Raw genomic sequence first — 18,720 nt, 5'->3', positions numbered from 1 at the left:
ATTTCTTTTGATTTTCCCATGTCAAGCAAAGAGGCACAGAGTTTGAAGCGAGGCCTTGGAATACATCCACAGGTACACCTCCAATTGACTCAAATTATATAAATTAGCCTATCTGAAGCTTCTAGAGCCATGACATAATTTTTTGCAATTTTCCAAGCTGTTTGAAGGCACAGTCAACTTCGTGTATGTAAACTTCTAGCCCACTGGAATTGTGATACAGTGAATTATAAGTGAAATAATCTGTTTGTAAACAATTTTTGGGAAAACGACTTGTGTCATGCTCAAAGTAGATGTCCTAACTGACTTGCCAAAACTATAGTTTGTTATCAAGTAATTTGTGGAGTGGTTGAAAAACGAGTTTTAATAACTCCAACCTAAGTGTATGTAAACTTCCAAATTCAACTGTAATATTGCTCTTATCCATAATAGTCCCATAATAGTCTCATCATCTCGCTGTTGGCTAGAGCTCATGTGCCAAGACCAGATTTGGAACATTTGCTATATAACGCAACAGTTTCTGACAATACCATTAGTAGAGTTGAAAATGTGATGGAAACCCATTAAACTTGTTAATTGTGTGGCAAAAGTTATTTTTACGTACACACGTCATCACGCACAGTCTTTTATCCACAAAAAGTCTTCACTGGAAATATTTATGGTGGGAAAATGCGCATATTGTTTTATGCTGATTTTTAAATATTTGCATGGAAATCTGTCGCAATTTGAATGGAAATCTACCCAATGTCTTGTAATGTGCAGTTATGCATAACAACTTAGACTGGTCTCACTGAAGCTGGATCGGAAATGTCTTCCTGCCTACCTTGTAGACTGTTGGGAGGACCACTGGCAGAAGTCTTAAAGTGATGTCACCTTGTGTATCTGGAGAGAAGAATGTTTAGTGAATAACTTCTTAGTTTCAGGCAACAAAAAAAATGAGTGTAAAACAAAAAAAAATGGCTATAGACAAAGTCAGACATATGTATTTTTCATGCATTGGATGTGTCTCAATACACCACATCTGACAATTTTGCACTTCCACATCTGGTGAAAAGTGAGAGAGCTCGAGCAGTGTTTGTCAGACCATGAGACATCCCGAAAATCAGTCTTCTCTCAAAATCTTCTGTAGCATCCAAATCGTTTGGCCTACAAACTATTATGGAAATATTGGACTCACGAACACGATGGTGATCTCCGTTTTGCTCTACGACTCCCAAAAGCATCTTGGGAGTCATTGGAAGTCGGTACAGCCGATCTGCCAACTTCGTCCGAACAGTCTGGGCTACACACTAATATGACCCCTCTGTGTAAAGGTGAGACTCTCACGAACGCGTACATGTCGGTGTGAGTGGAAGTATATATGGAGACTGTTTAGTGCCAAAAATAAGGGGTTCAATGTAAAACAAAACATTTTTTTTCTCTCTCTCAGACATAGGTCAGAAACTTCTGAACAAACTTCCTTTAGATTATATTGTGGGGACTGTTGTTCCATGTAGTTTGTTATTCAATGCGTTTGTATTGGATAATAACAGTAACAGACTATTATGGGTTAAAAAACAAGAAAAAAGCGGCAATAATACTGCTTGTCAATTTTGAGACGCAGTAGCCAGTATATACTTCCTCAAAGTAGTCTGAATTGATCTAAGATAAAGATTTATTGACTTAATTTTGATGTTTTTGCTTAAAATATCTTAGTTGCGCAATTTTACATATAACTAAGATATTTTTCTAAATGAGAAAATGTGTATGAAAACAAGTTGTCTCTCGTTGAATGACAACGACTTTACTGAAGAATCTTTACTGTTGACCAATCACCGACTAAAGGGCTTAGACCAGCTATCGACTTCGGCTTGCCTCCCCCCAAAATGTGGTGTGTCCGAAAACCCGTAACGAAGTCCAAAACGAACAAAAATGTCACAAATTGTCATCATAATATATGCACAAACTCTTCCTTACTGTTTCGTCAGGGAAGCATGCGGACACCAGCAGGGTCATTTCACACTATACCTACACTTCCAAGACAATATCTTGGGCCTGGTTCTCTCTAGGCTGGCGAAACAAAGACCCCTAACTGGATTTAAAATCCTGAGCAATGTGTAGTAAATAAAACAATTACTTTTTTTGTGATATTTTATTCTACTTTGTTTTGTTGACAAACAAAAACATACATTGACAAAAGCAAGACAACTTAACATTTACATACATATCCACAAACATGAATGACATTACACTTGCTCAGGTCCACATGTTGTCACTGTATCCACACCCAATGCTGTTTCTAACACTTCAAATTGTGTTGTTGTAGCCAGACAAACAATTACTTTTCCATTGCAATTCATCACTACGGCCTAGGAACAGTGGGTTAACTGCCTGTTCAGGGGCAGAATGACACATTTGTACCTTGTCAGCTCGGGGGTTTGAACTTGCAACCTTCCGGTTTCTAGTCCAACACTCTAACCAATAGGCTACCCTGCCGCCCAAGTGGGAATGACTGATGTTGTCGGCACAATGTGGCTCTTTGTGTCTTTCTCATTTAAACACCCACAGCCACAGAGCGCCGCCCACTTCTATTACAATGATTGGATTTAGAGATTCAAACAATGAGAGGTCTCAACCCCAGAGGGGGAAAAAAATATTTGAGAGAACCAATCAAACCCTGTCGCACAATTTATTTGCCAATATTGCATTAACAAACAGCCTCCTTTCTAGACGTGTGTTGTCACAGCTCTCCCTGTGAGTCAAGTGGGTCTCATCAGAATCAAATTCAAGTCTAATGTTTTAGTAAAACATGCAACCCACCATGCCTGGAGTATTCAGCAGACACAGATACTCTCAGACTGTCTTGGCCCCGTTCTGTCTGGTCCACTGAGCCTTCTGGACCGCGGTCTCCTTCATGTACTCCGCAACCTGGTTTGCCGGCCAGATGTTGTTAAGCCACTTGTATGGAGGTACATTTGTGTATTTTTGTCGAGAGCAATTTTTTCTTCTTTTCACTATATTTTTTTTCTGAAAGCGAAAACCAGGCTTTAAAATAAAATTAGCAATCAAATATTTTGTAGTAGCGCACAAAACTTGATTCATTTTATTCCCCATTGATTACAGCATTACCCAAAAAATGGAGAAGGCAGGTGGCAGTGGGAGGTAGGTTCTCTCTAAAAACAAACCCAACATTTGAACATATAAAACTGATAAATACCGTGTAACAATCAACATTGTGTAGTATAACAGTGTCAAAATAATCACATGTGAATAATTGTAACATGTTCATGGCACTACCATTGGGCATACAGAAAACAGGTTCCAAGTTCAGAGGTTAATCGTTCGTAAGTTCTAATAATGCAGTGATCTATAAAACACTATCCTGTTACAGAAGAGTTCAAGAATCCATAGGTGTCATATGGCTCCTGAGGTAACTTTCTCCCCCCATATAATTTATCGAGCTGTCACCTTTACAGTTAGTGTACATGCCATCCAGTGTCTTAACATGAAAATCAAAAGCAGGCAGTGACATAACAATGCTAAAGTGACACAGAGCTCAGTGAATGGTGGTTAGTACAATTCTGTAAACACTAATACAGTAGTTCCACAAATACAGAACGTTGTGTCAAAATATAAAAATGAGCAACTGCAGCAGCAACTGAAGAATTGTAGTAAAACCTTCCATCCCTTGCTGCGTACAAATAACATAACCTTGGGTAATCAACAGGACGTCTACAGTGTTATTGTACATCAGCACAAAATTCCAGTCCAACAGAGTGGCACTGTCTCTCAGTGTAATCTTCATCATTTCTGAGCTCCAGAGGTTAAATTGGAGACCACTGAATAAGCAGTGACTCTGGTATTTTCTTCCCTAGTCCGGCCTGGATTAGCTCCAGCTCTTCAGCTGTGGATGGGGTCATTTCAGAGTTTCGACTCATAACAACAACATAAAAATATATATATGTCAAAAGTGTTCTATTGTTGAACATGGAAAATATGTTTGTGTACTAACTCTACTTTTTAAGCTGCTGGCCACACTACCTGGCCATCTCGTTTGGAACGGTTGGGTTAGCAGCCATTCCCTGATTCTGTCCCTGTCTGGGTTCTTCAACTGACCGGGAAAGCATTGAGAAAAAAGTCTCTGCTGCAGCAGTCACAGCCTGCTGGCCATGCTGGGATGAGGGATTAGTTAGAGTGAAGTTAGTCATTGTTACCAACAATCAATTCAGATCAAGCAGGTATAGCCTAGTTTAATCAAGACAATACATGCATATACCATTTTTAAAAAGAACTAGGTGTACCAAATTGCTTGACCAGTATAAGAGGTCTACCATGCTGGGGGGGTTAGAGGCTCAATATGGATTTGATAACGTTGTCCCACTATAGTATAGATACTACCTAGCCATTGTTACAGATCAATACATCCCAATTACCCTACAAATACATGGCTGTACAACACAAGTGTACGTACCCTCCATCCAATTTTACATACACTTAGGTTGGGAGTCATTAAAAGTTGTTTTTCAACCACTCCACAAATTTCATGTTAACAAAATATTGTTTTGGCAAGTCAGTTAGGACATTTGCTTTGTGCATGACACAAGTAATTTTTTCAACAATTTGTATACAGACAGATTATTTCACTTATACTTCACTATCACAATTCCAGTGGGCCAGAAGTTTACATACACTCAATTGACAGTGTCTTTACTAAACAATTTGGAAACTTCTGGAAAATGTCATGGCTTTAGAAGCTTCTGATAGGCTAATTGACATCATTTGAGTCAAGTGGAGGTGTACCTGTGGATGTATTTCAAGGCCTACCTTCAAACTCAGTGCCTCTTAGCTTGACATCATGGGAAAATCTAAAGAAATCAGCCAAGACCTCAGAAAAAAACTTTGTAGACCTCCACAAGTCTGGTTTATCCTTGGGAGCAATTTCCAAACGCCTGAAGGTACCACGTTCATCTGTACAAACAATAGCACGCAAGTATAAACACCATGGGACCACACAGCCGTCATCCCGCTCAGGAAGGAGTTCTGTCTCCTAGAGATGAATGTACTTTGGTGCGAAAAGTGCAAATCAAATCAAAGTGCAAATCAATCCCAGAACAACAGCAAAGGACCTTGTGAAGATGCTGGAGGAAACAGGTACAAATGTATCTATATCCACAGTAAAACGAGTCCTATATCGACATAACTTGAAAGGTTGCTGAGCAAGGAAGAAGCCACTGCTCCAAAACCACCATAAAAAAGCCAGACTACGGTTTGCAACTGCACATGGGGACAAAGATTGTACTTTTTGGAGAAATGTCCTCTGGTCTGATGATACAAAAATATAACTGTTTGGCCAATGACCATCGTTATGTTTGGAGGAAAAAGGGGGAGGCTAGCAAGCTGAAGAACACCATCCCACCTACTGGTATGGAGTAGGTGTGATGGTTTCTAAACCCCCTGCTACTGTGATTTTCAATGTGAAATAATCTACAGTGGATCTACTTTCAATCATGTTGTGTGGGTGCTTTGAAACCTCGTTTTTGCATTCAGGACAATTATATTTGATTGAAAATAAAAAAGGCTGCCCTCTCACATTTGACTTGTGAGCACAAAGTATTCAATGAATTATAAATTCCTTTTAACAATCAGTTTTCAAAACACAACAAATCTTTCAACATGTACCTGGCAAGACCCGACTACTGGTCAAGCTTGGTGTGTTGCCTGGTGTGTCTACAGTCCAATGTATTAATATGTGTGTCCCGAGGACTTCTCCTAGTGTATAAAAAGTTGGTGCTTGCAGAACACTCACTGAGTGTAAGGCTTTTATGTTCTTCTCTAACTTCAGGCTATAGTCGAGTCATCCAAAAGCAAGAGCGTTTCCTGGTCCATCTCCTCCCCAGCAAAACAGAGGGTAAAAGGGAAGGGGGATACCTAATCAGTTGCACAAATGAATGCATTAAACATGTTTTTCCACCTTGCTGGCTCTGGAATTCGAACTAGCAACCAAACAGTTACTGGCCCTTCTCCTCTGCATTTAAGTACAGAAATAAATAAATGTTAGAAACATAGCTAGCTAACTAGACGAACTTGGCTACATCAAATTTAAGCTAAACTCTAATGTTAGCTAGCTAACTGAATTAGCAACCATCCTTCTCAACTTCACAAGTCTGACTAAAGCTACCCCTGTCAGAAATCATTGAAAACCAGTACAGTAACGCTAGCTAACTCAAAAATCACCATGCAAGCATGAGATAAGCCTACCAAATAGCTTGGTTAAATTAACACAGATGGAGAATAAGTCAAAGCTAGCTATGATAACTTAGCTAGCCAGATAACGTTAGCTAATGAGTGAAACAGTGTCTGAGACAGTCCAGAAGAAGTGTCAGACTTAGCTAGCTACCGTTACAGACACTGACATAGTTAGCTAGGTCGACAAATAACATACATTTCGTTATATTCCACGACAACACTTCAGTAAACTAGAATACTTGCATGGTCGCTAGCTTGCAAACGTTACCACAGCTAGCGATATTAGCACAGGAAATGGCTAGCTAGCTAACGGTTGTGAGCTAACTAATGCACAAGCTAACATTAGCTAGCTACCTAATTATGATAGGACAACCTATTTAACCTGAATGACCATCAAATTCATAATTTACAACATTTGTTACTTAATGTTTCCACGGTTTTCAGTCAGCCAAAGCAACCTTAGTCTGTCAAAATAATGTTCGCCGTTTTCCACTTATCAGTCACATTATTCTGGTGTACTTCACATGTTGGTGGGTGGAGAATTAAGCCACTTGCTGGGTCAAATAGTCATAGCCCAGCACCAACAACCCAACCTTGCTGTACTTACAGAAAACAACCAAATGCCTTCAACCCAGCAATTGGGTCATTCAAACAACCCATTTTTTTTGTTGTTTTTGTGTAATTTACATCTCAAAGCCTTACATACAAGAAGCCTTGACCTGTCTGGTGAACACATAATTCTCTGTTCTCAGTTTGATTGAAGGCCTAAACCTTTATTTTTGTAACTGATTGCTTCTAGAAAGAGAGAAGGAACAACATGATCAATACGAGCTAGCTACTAGTTTTTATTGATTTAACTAGGCAAATCAGTTAAGAACAAATTCTTATTTACAATGATGGCCTATCGGTGAACAGTGGGTTAACTGCCTTGTTAATTGCCTTGTTCAGGGGCAGAACGACAGATTTTTACCTTGTCAGCTCGGGGATTTGACAAACTCTAGGGGTGAGTGAGGCACACACTCCAACCACTAGGCTACCTGTAGCCCCAGTTTAAAGCAATGAAAGATCCAATTGTAACAAAGAATGAATGTATGGGCTACATTTATGAGAATTAATACATGCATTTACTTACCTTATCAATCTTGAAAACGATACTAATTTATCACTCAAAAACAGTTGTGAGTACACCACAAACATATTTCCAGGGTGTTGATGCATCCTCCTCCCAATACAGCCTCTCCCAACACCACGGGTAGGTTAAGGATATCAATCTTCAAAAGTTACGTTTTGCTTTGATGTCAAATCAACTCATATTGTTGCTAGCTAGCTGCCTTAGCTATTATGCTATTGATATGCATAATTGTACCAAAAGACAGCAACGTGTTCACCAAAAAATGTGTTTAGGCAAATCATTAGTGAGCTAGCGAACGGTAGTTAATGTTGCGGAGTCTAGTTGATAGGTATTCGACTAGCCGGACTGTTCCCCGGACTCCATGTGTAGGGATTTGTACAACGCACAAACAAGGCTATTGAACCTGACATTGGTCTGTCTTTATTCCTTTTTCCTTTATCCAACATATCATACTGAAACAGTTACCTATCACATGAATTGTGCAAAAATATAATAGCTAACGTTAACTAGCTAAGCGTTAGCCAGTCAATCAGTGGCACTGACAGATTTAAACTGGTATCAACAAAATGTGTTTCACTCTATTCCATAAAACATGACATTGCTAACTTGACATCATTTAGCTAATAAAATGTTCAAGTTGATTAACTTAGACACTCACCAGACAACTTTGGTAGATACTGTAGCTAGCTAGATAGCTTGCTTTCCATTTTCCAACATCACCAACGGTTACTGGTCTTGGAACTCATGTGCTCACCAGAAACTAGGGATGCACGATATATCGGTCAACAAATCGGAATGTCTAGTTTAACACCGATGTCAAAGCTACCATGCATACCTATATAATCAGGTACATGATGTAATGACGCCACGTAAAATGTTGAGCTACACGATGCAACACAGCATTCATAACCTATCCCACACAATGTCTGTTGTGTGGATCGAGAAGTCAACAAGTCGAACAGTCATTTGAAAGAGTAAGAAAATATCAGCGAGACAACTCGAAGGCGAAATCCATTAAAGCCAAGATAATGGAATGCATTGCCCCTGACAATCAACCTTTCTCTGTCGTGGGTGATGTTGACTTTCGCTGACTGATCGAGCACCGGTACCACACTACCAAGTGCGCTATTTTTCAGATGTTGCCCTATCGGAGTTACAAAGTAATAGCGTCTCTGCTATTAGCTTCACGGCATACATATCATGGAATGCCGTTTGAGTCTTTGCGAGTCAAAAAAGATACAGTAGCACTGTCAAAGCTGTACAAAACTGTCTGCAAACAAGCAAACCCCGGACACAAATGATGTGTTTACAATACCGCGTTGGTAATAAAGCATCATTTGTTCGACCGCAACTTCTGCGGTATATAGCTTTAGCTTGGTACCTAGCTAGCACCAATACCACCAATCTGAAAACAATGACCATTATAAACAGCAGTGATTTTCATTATTCTTAGCAAGGATTTGGGAATCCTTGTGACTAAGTATTATCTAGGTTGCCATTTGTTGTTTGCCTATGGAAATTGAACTTAGTAAAATAAATAGCTAGCCAGCTACTTATCCCTGTTGCCCAAAGCTAACATTATAAGCAGCTGGCTAGTGAGGCTCGACCAGACCGGGTTATGTGTTGTGAAGCTGGCCACAATAAGGATTAGGCACAATAGTGGAATTTGCAGTTTGCCTTCCAAATAAAAGTATTTAATTGACAGTGATGTAAATGAATACAAATAGTAGAATTATGCCTTTTATTTTGAAGGCGAACCACAAAGTCCACTATTGTGGCTAATCCTTATTGTGGCTAGCTTCACATAGATGGGTCCAACCACCATTAATCAAATAAGAACTGTCTTCATAAATTAGGGTTATTTTAGATGACACCTAGCTATATAGTTAGTTAGCTAGCTATAGCTACTGAAACAGATTGTCGTTTTGCTATGTTTTTGGGGAAAAACATTGTTTGCATCTATGAGCTAGCTAGCTTTGTTTTATGACCAGCACTGTAGGTGTGCGAGACAACTTTACCAGCAACATAGAATACGTACCGATAAATCGTTGTGACATATGAAATACGAGTGAGTGTAATCGATGTGTAATAACTAGGTAAACAATTAATGAACGTGAATGTGTTAAATTATTATGTGACGTGATATTCAGGTCCTGATTGGTCAACAAGCTTATTTGACATGCAAAGACCCAAATGGCGTTCCATAGAAATCCTGGTTGAGAATGAAACGACTGAACAACGAAACAGCACAGCAAGTAAGTGAAAGAAATAGGTTTTGATTATGTTTTATTGGTAAGGCGGACATACACATAAATGCCAACAAAATACCTTTTTGGTTAGTGTGTGTGTGTGTGTGTGTGTAACCTTTATTTAACTAGGCAAGTCAGTTAAGAACAAATTCTTATTTACAATGATGGCCCGGACGATGCTGGGCCAATTGTGCGCTGCCCTATGGGACTCCCAAACACAGCCGGATGTGATACAGCCTAGATTCGAACTAGGGCCTGTTGTTATGCCTCTTGCACTGAGATGCAGTGCCTTAGACTGCTGCGTCCATGTGTGTGTTACCTATCTAACTGCACTAGAATGCTTAAAAGGCCACTAAAATTTTAAATATCGGTTTTATTTTTTGGCAAGGAAAATATAGGATATCAGTATCGGCCAAAAATGTCATATCGGTGCATCACTACCAGAAACGGCTCCTGGTAAACTGTTTGCCACGAGTGGCAATAAATGTTGCGGTCACTGGTTTGCCAAAGTTCAAATAGAATCTTGAGAGAATTGTCTGGCAGAAAAAAACATACTAAAAAAGATACCTCCTCCCTCTATGTCAACCAAACGAAGGAGCTGATCGTGGACTTCAGGAGACAACAGAGAGAGCACCCCCCAATCCGTAGTGGAGAGGGTGGTGAAAATGTATGAACTTACGTATTTATTCAATGTTGCCCAATTGAGACAAAGGTCTCATTCCAAATGGTACCTTGAGTACAAAAATTCTCACAACAGGAAGAACAATTTACATTACAATTAAAACAAGAATACAAATAACCACAAGACAACCTCAACATCACAATTTCAACAAATAAAACACTATCATCAATCGAAACAACTGTAATTCATTCAACGCCAGAGTCCTAAACTGCCCTAGCGGCACCAGGGAATCAAGACGCAAAGAATTTTGTAGGTTTTTCAACAATGCGGGGCATTAAAATTAAAGGAGGATTCAACAGAGGACCTCAAGAGTTAACCAATCCTGTGAATGGGTTTGGTAGTGCATTATTTTATACGTTAGCAATGAAATTAGGCAATTAGAGTTTTTAAACCTGCATTTAGTCTTACCTGCATTAAGTACAATTTTTAAAACAACCAGGGCTTTCTGTAAGTTAACAATGTCAGATTGCAGCTCTAACATATCCTGGTCAACCGTTGGGGCAACGGCATACACAAGTCTCATCTGCATACAGATGAATATTACAAGTTTTAACAAATAGACCAATATTATTTATATAAATATTAAAGAGAACTGGTCTCAGTCATGGACATTAGTATGGAGTTGGTCCCCCCTTTGCTGCTATAACAGCCGCAGTCGGTGTTCCAATTCATCCCAAAGGTGTTCAATGGGGTGGAGGTCAGGGCTCTGTGCAGGCCAGTCAAGTTCTTCCACACCAATCGACAAACCATTTCACAATGTGTTGGAATTCCTGATTGTGCTCTCATCAGGCATTATATGACTCATGATCATATATGGAATCAGGAATACCAACACTTTGGATTTTGAACATAAATGCAATGGTTCATTGGATCAGTCAAAAACCATTGTACATACACTGCTGCCATCTAGTGTCCATATCTAAATTACGCCTGGGCTGGAATAATACATTATGGCCCCTCTCTTGCATTTCTAAGATGGTACCAAAAAAAAAAATCCTTAAAAGAGGTAACTTTTGGCAATTAATTTTCCCGATGTACCCGAAACATGACTCAAAAAACGCAATACGTACCAAACCCGGGTTACACCCCTACAGTATAGTAAAACAAAAACACATGTACAAGATGTGTTACAATTCTTATTAACACACACAGTGCTGGTGACTGTGCTGCTAATTTGGCCAGAAGCAGGGTCAAGGCAAATAGACGGCCTTCCTTTCCCAATCGTTCCCCTACTGCTGACAGGATTTACAATACTGTCACTGTAGCACCACATTTACTGTTGTAAACACCACCATGCATTGCTGCTGCATTAAAATAGTGCAGAACAAAACAGAGTGCTTGATATTTCCTATCTCCTATCTGGTATACAAACATTTTATTAGGGTTACTTCATTTGTATCAATAAAACTGTGGGGGAGATAAATGAAACAACTTCAAAAGCCAGACCCAAATATGGATGCAGACATACCCTCCCACACCAAGCTTTCCCAGTCCTAAACCCATAATCCCCAACTACAACTCTCTATCCAGCCCAGTACGTTCTACTCACCATCTTGATGGGGCTACAGTCCAGGTCACCGTCAGAGACTGGGTTGTTGTCGCTCTCCAGGACGTAGATGCCTTTCCGGGAGAGGGCCTGGATGACGGACAGGTGGGACTGGAGCGCTGAGGCCTGCTCGCCCTTCAGGATGAGGCCGCAGACACGGCAGTACAGCTCCCCGGACAGCAGCAGTCTGATGACGGGCGGCTTGATGTGCTCCTGCTCATACTGGTCCGTGTAGAAGGGGTCACATAGATCTTCTGGGATGTGGTCTGGAGGAGGGGAAGATGAAGAGAGAGATATGCAGAGAGGGAGGTGGAGAGAAAGAAAAAAGAGATAGTCAACTTAAATTAAAATAGTTGTTAGATACAGTTGGAAGGTTACATACACCTTAGCCAAATATATTTAAACTCAGTTTTTCACAACTCCTGACATTTAATTATACTACAAATTTCCTGTCATATGTCAGTTAGGATCACCACTTTATGTTAAGAATGTGAAATGTCAGAAAAATAGGAGAGAATGATTTATAACAGCTTTTATTTCTTTCATCACATTCCCAGTGGGTCAGAAGTTTACATACACTCAATTAGTATTTTTTAGCATTGCCTTTACATTGTTTAACTTGGGTCAAACGTTTAAGGTAGCCTTCCACAAGCTTACCACAATAAGTTGGGTGAATTTTGGACCATTCCTCCTGACAGAGCGGGTGTAACTGAGTCAGGTTTGTAGGTCTCCTTGCTCGCACACACTTTTTCAGTTCTGCCCACACATTTTCTATAGGATTGAGGTCAGGGCTTTGTGATGGCCACTCCAATACCTTGACTTTGTTGTCCTATAGCCATTTTGCCACAACTTTGGAAGTATGCTTGTGGTCATTGTCCATTTGGAAGACCCATCTGTGACCAAGCTTTAACTTCCTGATAGAGGAATTCTAAATTCCTGTGTGTTTTGTAGCCAAAACCAAATTCACACTCTTATCTATTTCATGATAAGTTGTAAGTTTATCATTTGCATGAATTAGCAAGAGACCAGTCTTAAAAACAAGTTAAGCATTTATTCTTGATGAGTACTGACCCAAAATACAAAGAACATTACATTTTAAAGAGAGAACATAAAATGACGTCATCAGTTTCACACTCTCTCCCATCCTCACAATAGCGTAGTATATTCAAGTCTGGAGATCTTCTACTCCCCTCATAAAACTACATTCCAACCTGTCTAAAAGATATACTTTTCTCCACTAATGGAACACAACCCAAACATTCTTATCTGTCTGAAAAGCTCTCATCTCTCCCCCTTAAAACCCGCAAGGTACAGACAATTAATTTGTTTTTACTTACATTTTCAGTAACAGCTTAACCAAGAGCCCATACATTTCATATCATAACATAATAGTATCAGAATAAATAGTTTTAATTGAAATGTATACATTATTAATCATTTCATCTATAATTTCCTTCATCACTTCCTGACTGCTGTCTTGAGATGTTGCTTCAATATATGCACATCATTTTCCTCCCTCATGTTGCCATCTATTTTGTGACGGGCACTAGTCCCTCCTGCAGCAAAGCACCCCCACAACATGGTGCTGCCACCCACGTGCTTCACGGTTGGGATGGTGTTCTTCGGCTTGCAAGCATCCCTCTTTTTCCTCCAAACATAACGATGGTCATTATAGCCAAAGAGTTCTATTTTTTTTTTTCATCAGGCCAGAGGACATCTTTGTCGATCTTTGCCTCCATGTGCCGTTGCAAACCGTAGTCTGGCTATTTTATGGCGGTTTTGGAGCAGTGGCTTCTTCCTTGCTGAACGGCCTTTCAGTTTATGTCGATATAAGACTCGTTTTACTGTGGATATTGATACTTTTGTACCTGTTTCCTCCAGCATCTTCACAAGGTCCATTGCTGTTGTTCTGGGATTGACTTGCACTTTTCGCACCAAAGTACATTAATCTACAATGTTTTTTCTGAGGTCTTGGCCGATTTCATTTGATTTTCCCATGATGTCAAGCAAAGAGGCATTGAGTTTGAAGGTAGGTGTTGAAATACATCCACAGGTACACCTCCAAATGACTCAAATGTTCTCAACCCACCTTGACAACATCCGGTGAAATTGCAGAGCTCCAAATTCAAATTAAATTACTAAAAATATTTAACTTTCATAAAATCACAAGTGCAAAATAAAGCAACAAGTCGGTTGTTGTAAATCCAGCCGCCGTGTCAGATTTAAAAAAGGACTTACGGCGAAAGCAAACCATGCGATTATCTGAGGACAGCGCCCCGCATACCAACACATGAAAAACATATTTCAACCAGGCAGGTGCGACACAAAAGTCAGAAATGAAGATACAATTAATTCCTTACCTTTGAAGATCTTCTTCTGTTGGCACTCCAAAATGTCCCAAAAACATCACAAATGGTCCTTTTGTTCGATAAATGCCTTCTTTATATCCCCAAAATGTTGCGCGTTTGATTCAGAAATACACTGGTTCCAACTCGCCCAACATGACTACAAAGTATCTAATAAGTTATCTGTAAACGTGGTCCAAACATTTCAAACAACTTTCCTAATCCAACGTTAGATACCCTAAAACGTAAATAATCGATAAAATTTAAGACAGAATATACTGTGTTCAATGTGTTAATGACTCCAACCTAAGTGTATGTAAACTTCCAACTTCAACTGTTGCCCTCTTGCTCAGTTGTGCACCGGGGCCTCCCACTCCTCTTTCTATTCTGGTTAGAGACAGTTTACTCTGTTCTGTTGTACGAGATCTTCAGTTTCTTGGCAAGTTCTTGCATGGTCTCAGAAGAAAGTACTTTGTTTCTGGCTATTTTTGAGCCTGTAATCGAACCCAGAAATACTGATGCTCCAGATACTCAACTACTCTAAAGAAGGCCAGATGTATTGCTTCTTTAATCAGGACAACAGTTTTCAGCTGTGCTAACATAATTGCAAAGGCTTTTCTAATGATCAATTAGTTTTTTTAAATGATAAACTTGGATTAGCTAACACAATGTGCCATTGGAACAGAGGAGTGATGGTTGCTGATAAATGTAGATATTCCATTAAAAATCTGCCATTTCCAGCTACAATAGTAATTTACAACATTAATGTCTACATTGTATTTCTGATCAATTTGATATTGTTTTAAATGGACAAAAAATTTCCTTTTCTTTCAAAAACAAGGACATTTCTAAGTGACAAACTTTTGAACGGTAATATATATCTATATACATACACACATATATTCATATATATATATAAATATATAAACATTCATACATATACACATATATATACGTACATACATTTTCTTTTCACAAGAACTGTTCATCGGGAGCTTCATCAAATGGGTTTTCATGGCCGAGCAGCCGCACTCAAGGCTCAGATCTCCATGCGCAATGCCAAGCGTTGGCTGGAGTGGTGTAAAGCTTGCCGCTATTGGAGTCTGGAGCAGTGGAAATGCATTCACTGGAGTGATGAATCAAGCTTCCCCATCTGGCAGTCCGATGGATGAATCTGGGTTTGGCGGATGCCAGGAGAACGCTACCAGCCCCAATGCATAGTGCCCACTGTAACATTTGGTGGAGGAATAATGGTCTGGGGCTGTTTTTCATGGTTGACATTCTAGACAATGCAGTGCTTCCAACTTTGTGGAAGGCCTTTTCCTGTTTCTGCATGGCAATGTCCCAGCGTACAAAGCGAGCAGGTGTCCACATACTTTGTCATATTGTTTATATATTTCAATACTATGAGGTTGGAATATCATCAAGTCAAATGAATTCATAAAGCCATTTTCACAAATCACATACACCTCAGCAGATGTCACAAAGTGCTTATACAGGACCCAGCCTAAAATCCCAAAAGAGCAAGCAATGCAGATGTAGTGACAAGGTGGTTGGCAAAAACTCCCTAGAAAAGGCAAGAACCTAGGAAGAAACCTAGAGAGAAACCAGGCGCTGAGGGGCGGCCAGTCCTCTTCTGGCTGTGCCGGAGGTAGATTATGATAGTACATGGCCATTAAGGCCAGATCGTTCTTCAAGATGTTCAAACGTTCATAGACGACCAGCATGCCCAAATAATAATCACAGTAGTTGTAGAAGGGAAAACAGGTTAGCACCTCAGGAGTAAATGTCAGTTGGCTTTTCATAGCCGAGCATTCAGAGATGAGACAGCAGCTGCGGTAGAGAGCAAGCGAGAGAGACAGAGTAGGAAAGGGGGATACCTAGTCAGTTGTACAACAATGCATTCAACCGAAATGTGTCTTCCGCATTTAACCCAAACCCTCTGAATCAGAGCGGTTCGGGGGTCTGCCATAATCGACATCCAAGTCTTCGGTGCCTGGGGAACAGTGGGTTAACTGCCTTGCTCAGGGGCAGAACAACATATTTTTACCTTGTCAGCTCAGGGATTCGATCCAGCAACCTTTCGGTTACTGGCCCAATGCTCTAACCACTAGGCTACCTGCCACCCCAACACTGTTGGGACATATTCAATCAATCCCTATCCCAGTCTGCTGTTCCCACCATAGTTCCTGTTCCCAAGAAAGCTAAGGTAACTGAGCTAAACGACTATCGCCCCGTGGCACTCATCAGGAAGTGCTTTGAGAGACTAGTCAAGGATCATATCACCTTCACCCTACCTGACACCCTAGACCCACTCCAATTTGCTTACCGCCCCAATAGGTCCACAGATAATGCAATCGCAATCATACTGCAAACTACCCTAACCCATCTGGACAAGAGGAATACCTACAGTTGAAGTCTGAAGTTTACATACACTTAGATTGGAGTCATTAAAACTAGTTTTTCAACCAATCCTCAAAATTCTTGTTAAAAAAACTAGTTTTGGCATGTCAGTTAGGACATCTGCTTTGTAGATGACACAAGTAACGTTTCCAACAATTGTTTACAGACAGATTATTTCACTTATAATTCACTGTATCACAATTCCAGTGGCTCAGAAGTTGACATACACAAAGTTGACTGTGCCTTTAAACAGCTTGGAAAATTGCAGAAAATGATGTCATGGCTTTAGAAGCTTCTGATAGGCTAATTGACTTCATTTGAGTCAATTGGAGGTGTGGCTGTATTTCAAGGCCTACCTTCAACCTCAGTGCCTCTGCTTGACATCATGGGAAAATCTAAAGAAATCAGCCAAGACCTCAGAAAAAAAACATTGTAGACCTCCACAAATCTGGTTCATTCTTGGGAGCAATTTCCAAACACAATCAATTATGATTGCATGTCTACTTACATTATATAAATAATTATTAATATACACCTACAGTATGATAGCTAGTGAATTAATTATCTAATTGACGTTAGCCTGCCTAGCTGGGACTTCTGAAGGACTTTTTTTTTCTTTTTCTACAATTTCCAAAAGATAACCAAACAAAAACATCATTACTTTTACGAGACGTGTTTGTGCCATCGTGCATTAGTAGCACAATTTCTAACTTATTTAAATTCATTTTTACGTACACTTGTATGTTGACGTTTAGGTTTTAATTTGGCTGATTTTAGCGGATGTAGAATTGTCGCAAATTGAATTATGGGGAGGCCCCGAAGTGAACAGAATTGTACTCTTGCAAACTCGACTAAAACGAGGGCTGAGGGGTTTTTGTGAGTTTGAACCGCAACATGGGTCTCAAAAGGCTTTTCCTAGTTAAATAAAAGGTTAAACATCTATATATTTCTTTAGAAACCCAGAAAAAACACATCCCGTACCAATAGGGCTTAATGCAAGGGCTGTTTCCTTGTCTCTGCTGCTGCTGCCTCCTCCTCATTGTTCTCAATCCCAATATGCTGGTTCATTTTGCCATTACGCACATAGCTACATAGGGAAAGGTGCCACTTGTATGGCACACTGAAGATGTTTCAGAACCGCAGACAGTAACAATATCCAACGCTGGAAAAAGCGCAAAAATAATATTAGATTAGTGTTGCACCATTATTTTTTACATACTACAACCATATACAATTTCAGATTCACATGTCTTAGCGTGATCGACTGTGCCATCCCCGTGGCCTTCGCAATTGACTAGTCCAATGAGACAGACGCGAATCAGACCGGTGTCTTGTGCACCATGAAAAATGTAATAAATTGCGACTGCTCAACTAAAATAAATCTTGGTTGACCAACAGCCTATCAACCAAACAATCAACTAAATGGGGTCAGCTCTAGTTGGATGGATGCACTGACAGTATTGCAAATGCTGCAGAATTTAGATGAGTTGGAGTCGGATGGAGGATCGGATATTGAGCTTAACATCAACTTTGAAGAATGAATAGTCTGATGTTAACTTCGAGCCTCCGATGCCGGAGCCACTTCGCAGATAAACCAGAACAGAGCCAACTGAGAAGATGATCCCAACTGCCATGGTGAGACAGGAGTCTGGGAGGGATGGAACGGTTTGGGTAGAAAAGAGTGACGAGTGTGAAACAGTAATATATAATATAATGGTCGCCAGAGGGGATGGCTACCGTTTTACAGGCTCCTAAACAACTGTACTGTTATATTAGTTATTTTTCGCATTGTTTGTAACTTATTTTGTACATAATGTTGCTGCTAACGTTATTCGCATGAAGAAAATACAGAAATACAGGGGGCAGAGATTTGGGTGCCCTGTGAGAATTTGTCGGTGAATGTAAACTGGATGATCTCAGTTCGAGATTATCCTACCAACGGGACATTAAAAACTCTAATATCATGCTTCACCGAGTCGTGGCTGAACGACGACACGGATCAAATAGAGCTGGCTGTGTTTCCCGTGCATCGGCAGGACAGAACAGCTACATCTGGTAAGATGCGGGGTGGGGGTGCATGTATATTTGTCAATAACAGCTGGCTTGCGATGTCTAATATTAAAGGCTGGTCATGACTCAGA

At 40.0% G+C, this 18,720-nt stretch overlaps 1 protein-coding gene across 2 annotated transcripts in view; it reads right to left on the bottom strand.

Annotated features, from left to right (window-relative positions):
- LOC118387804 (calmodulin-regulated spectrin-associated protein 1-B-like) overlaps window positions 1–18,720 on the bottom strand; it is a 95,741-nt gene that overhangs the window by 67,955 nt on the left and 9,066 nt on the right. For both annotated transcript variants that reach the window (XM_052500507.1, XM_052500508.1), the window contains exon 3: window positions 11,835–12,097. In XM_052500507.1, the coding sequence (XP_052356467.1) occupies window positions 11,835–12,097 (263 nt within the window). The remainder of the gene's footprint in view (window positions 1–11,834; window positions 12,098–18,720) is intronic.

The sequence above is a fragment of the Oncorhynchus keta genome, unplaced genomic scaffold (assembly GCF_023373465.1).
Source record: "Oncorhynchus keta strain PuntledgeMale-10-30-2019 unplaced genomic scaffold, Oket_V2 Un_contig_1083_pilon_pilon, whole genome shotgun sequence".
Taxonomy (NCBI): Eukaryota; Metazoa; Chordata; class Actinopteri; order Salmoniformes; family Salmonidae; genus Oncorhynchus; species Oncorhynchus keta.
The sequence above is the reverse complement of the archived record's forward strand: the minus strand, read 5'-3'. Positions and strand labels throughout refer to the sequence as shown.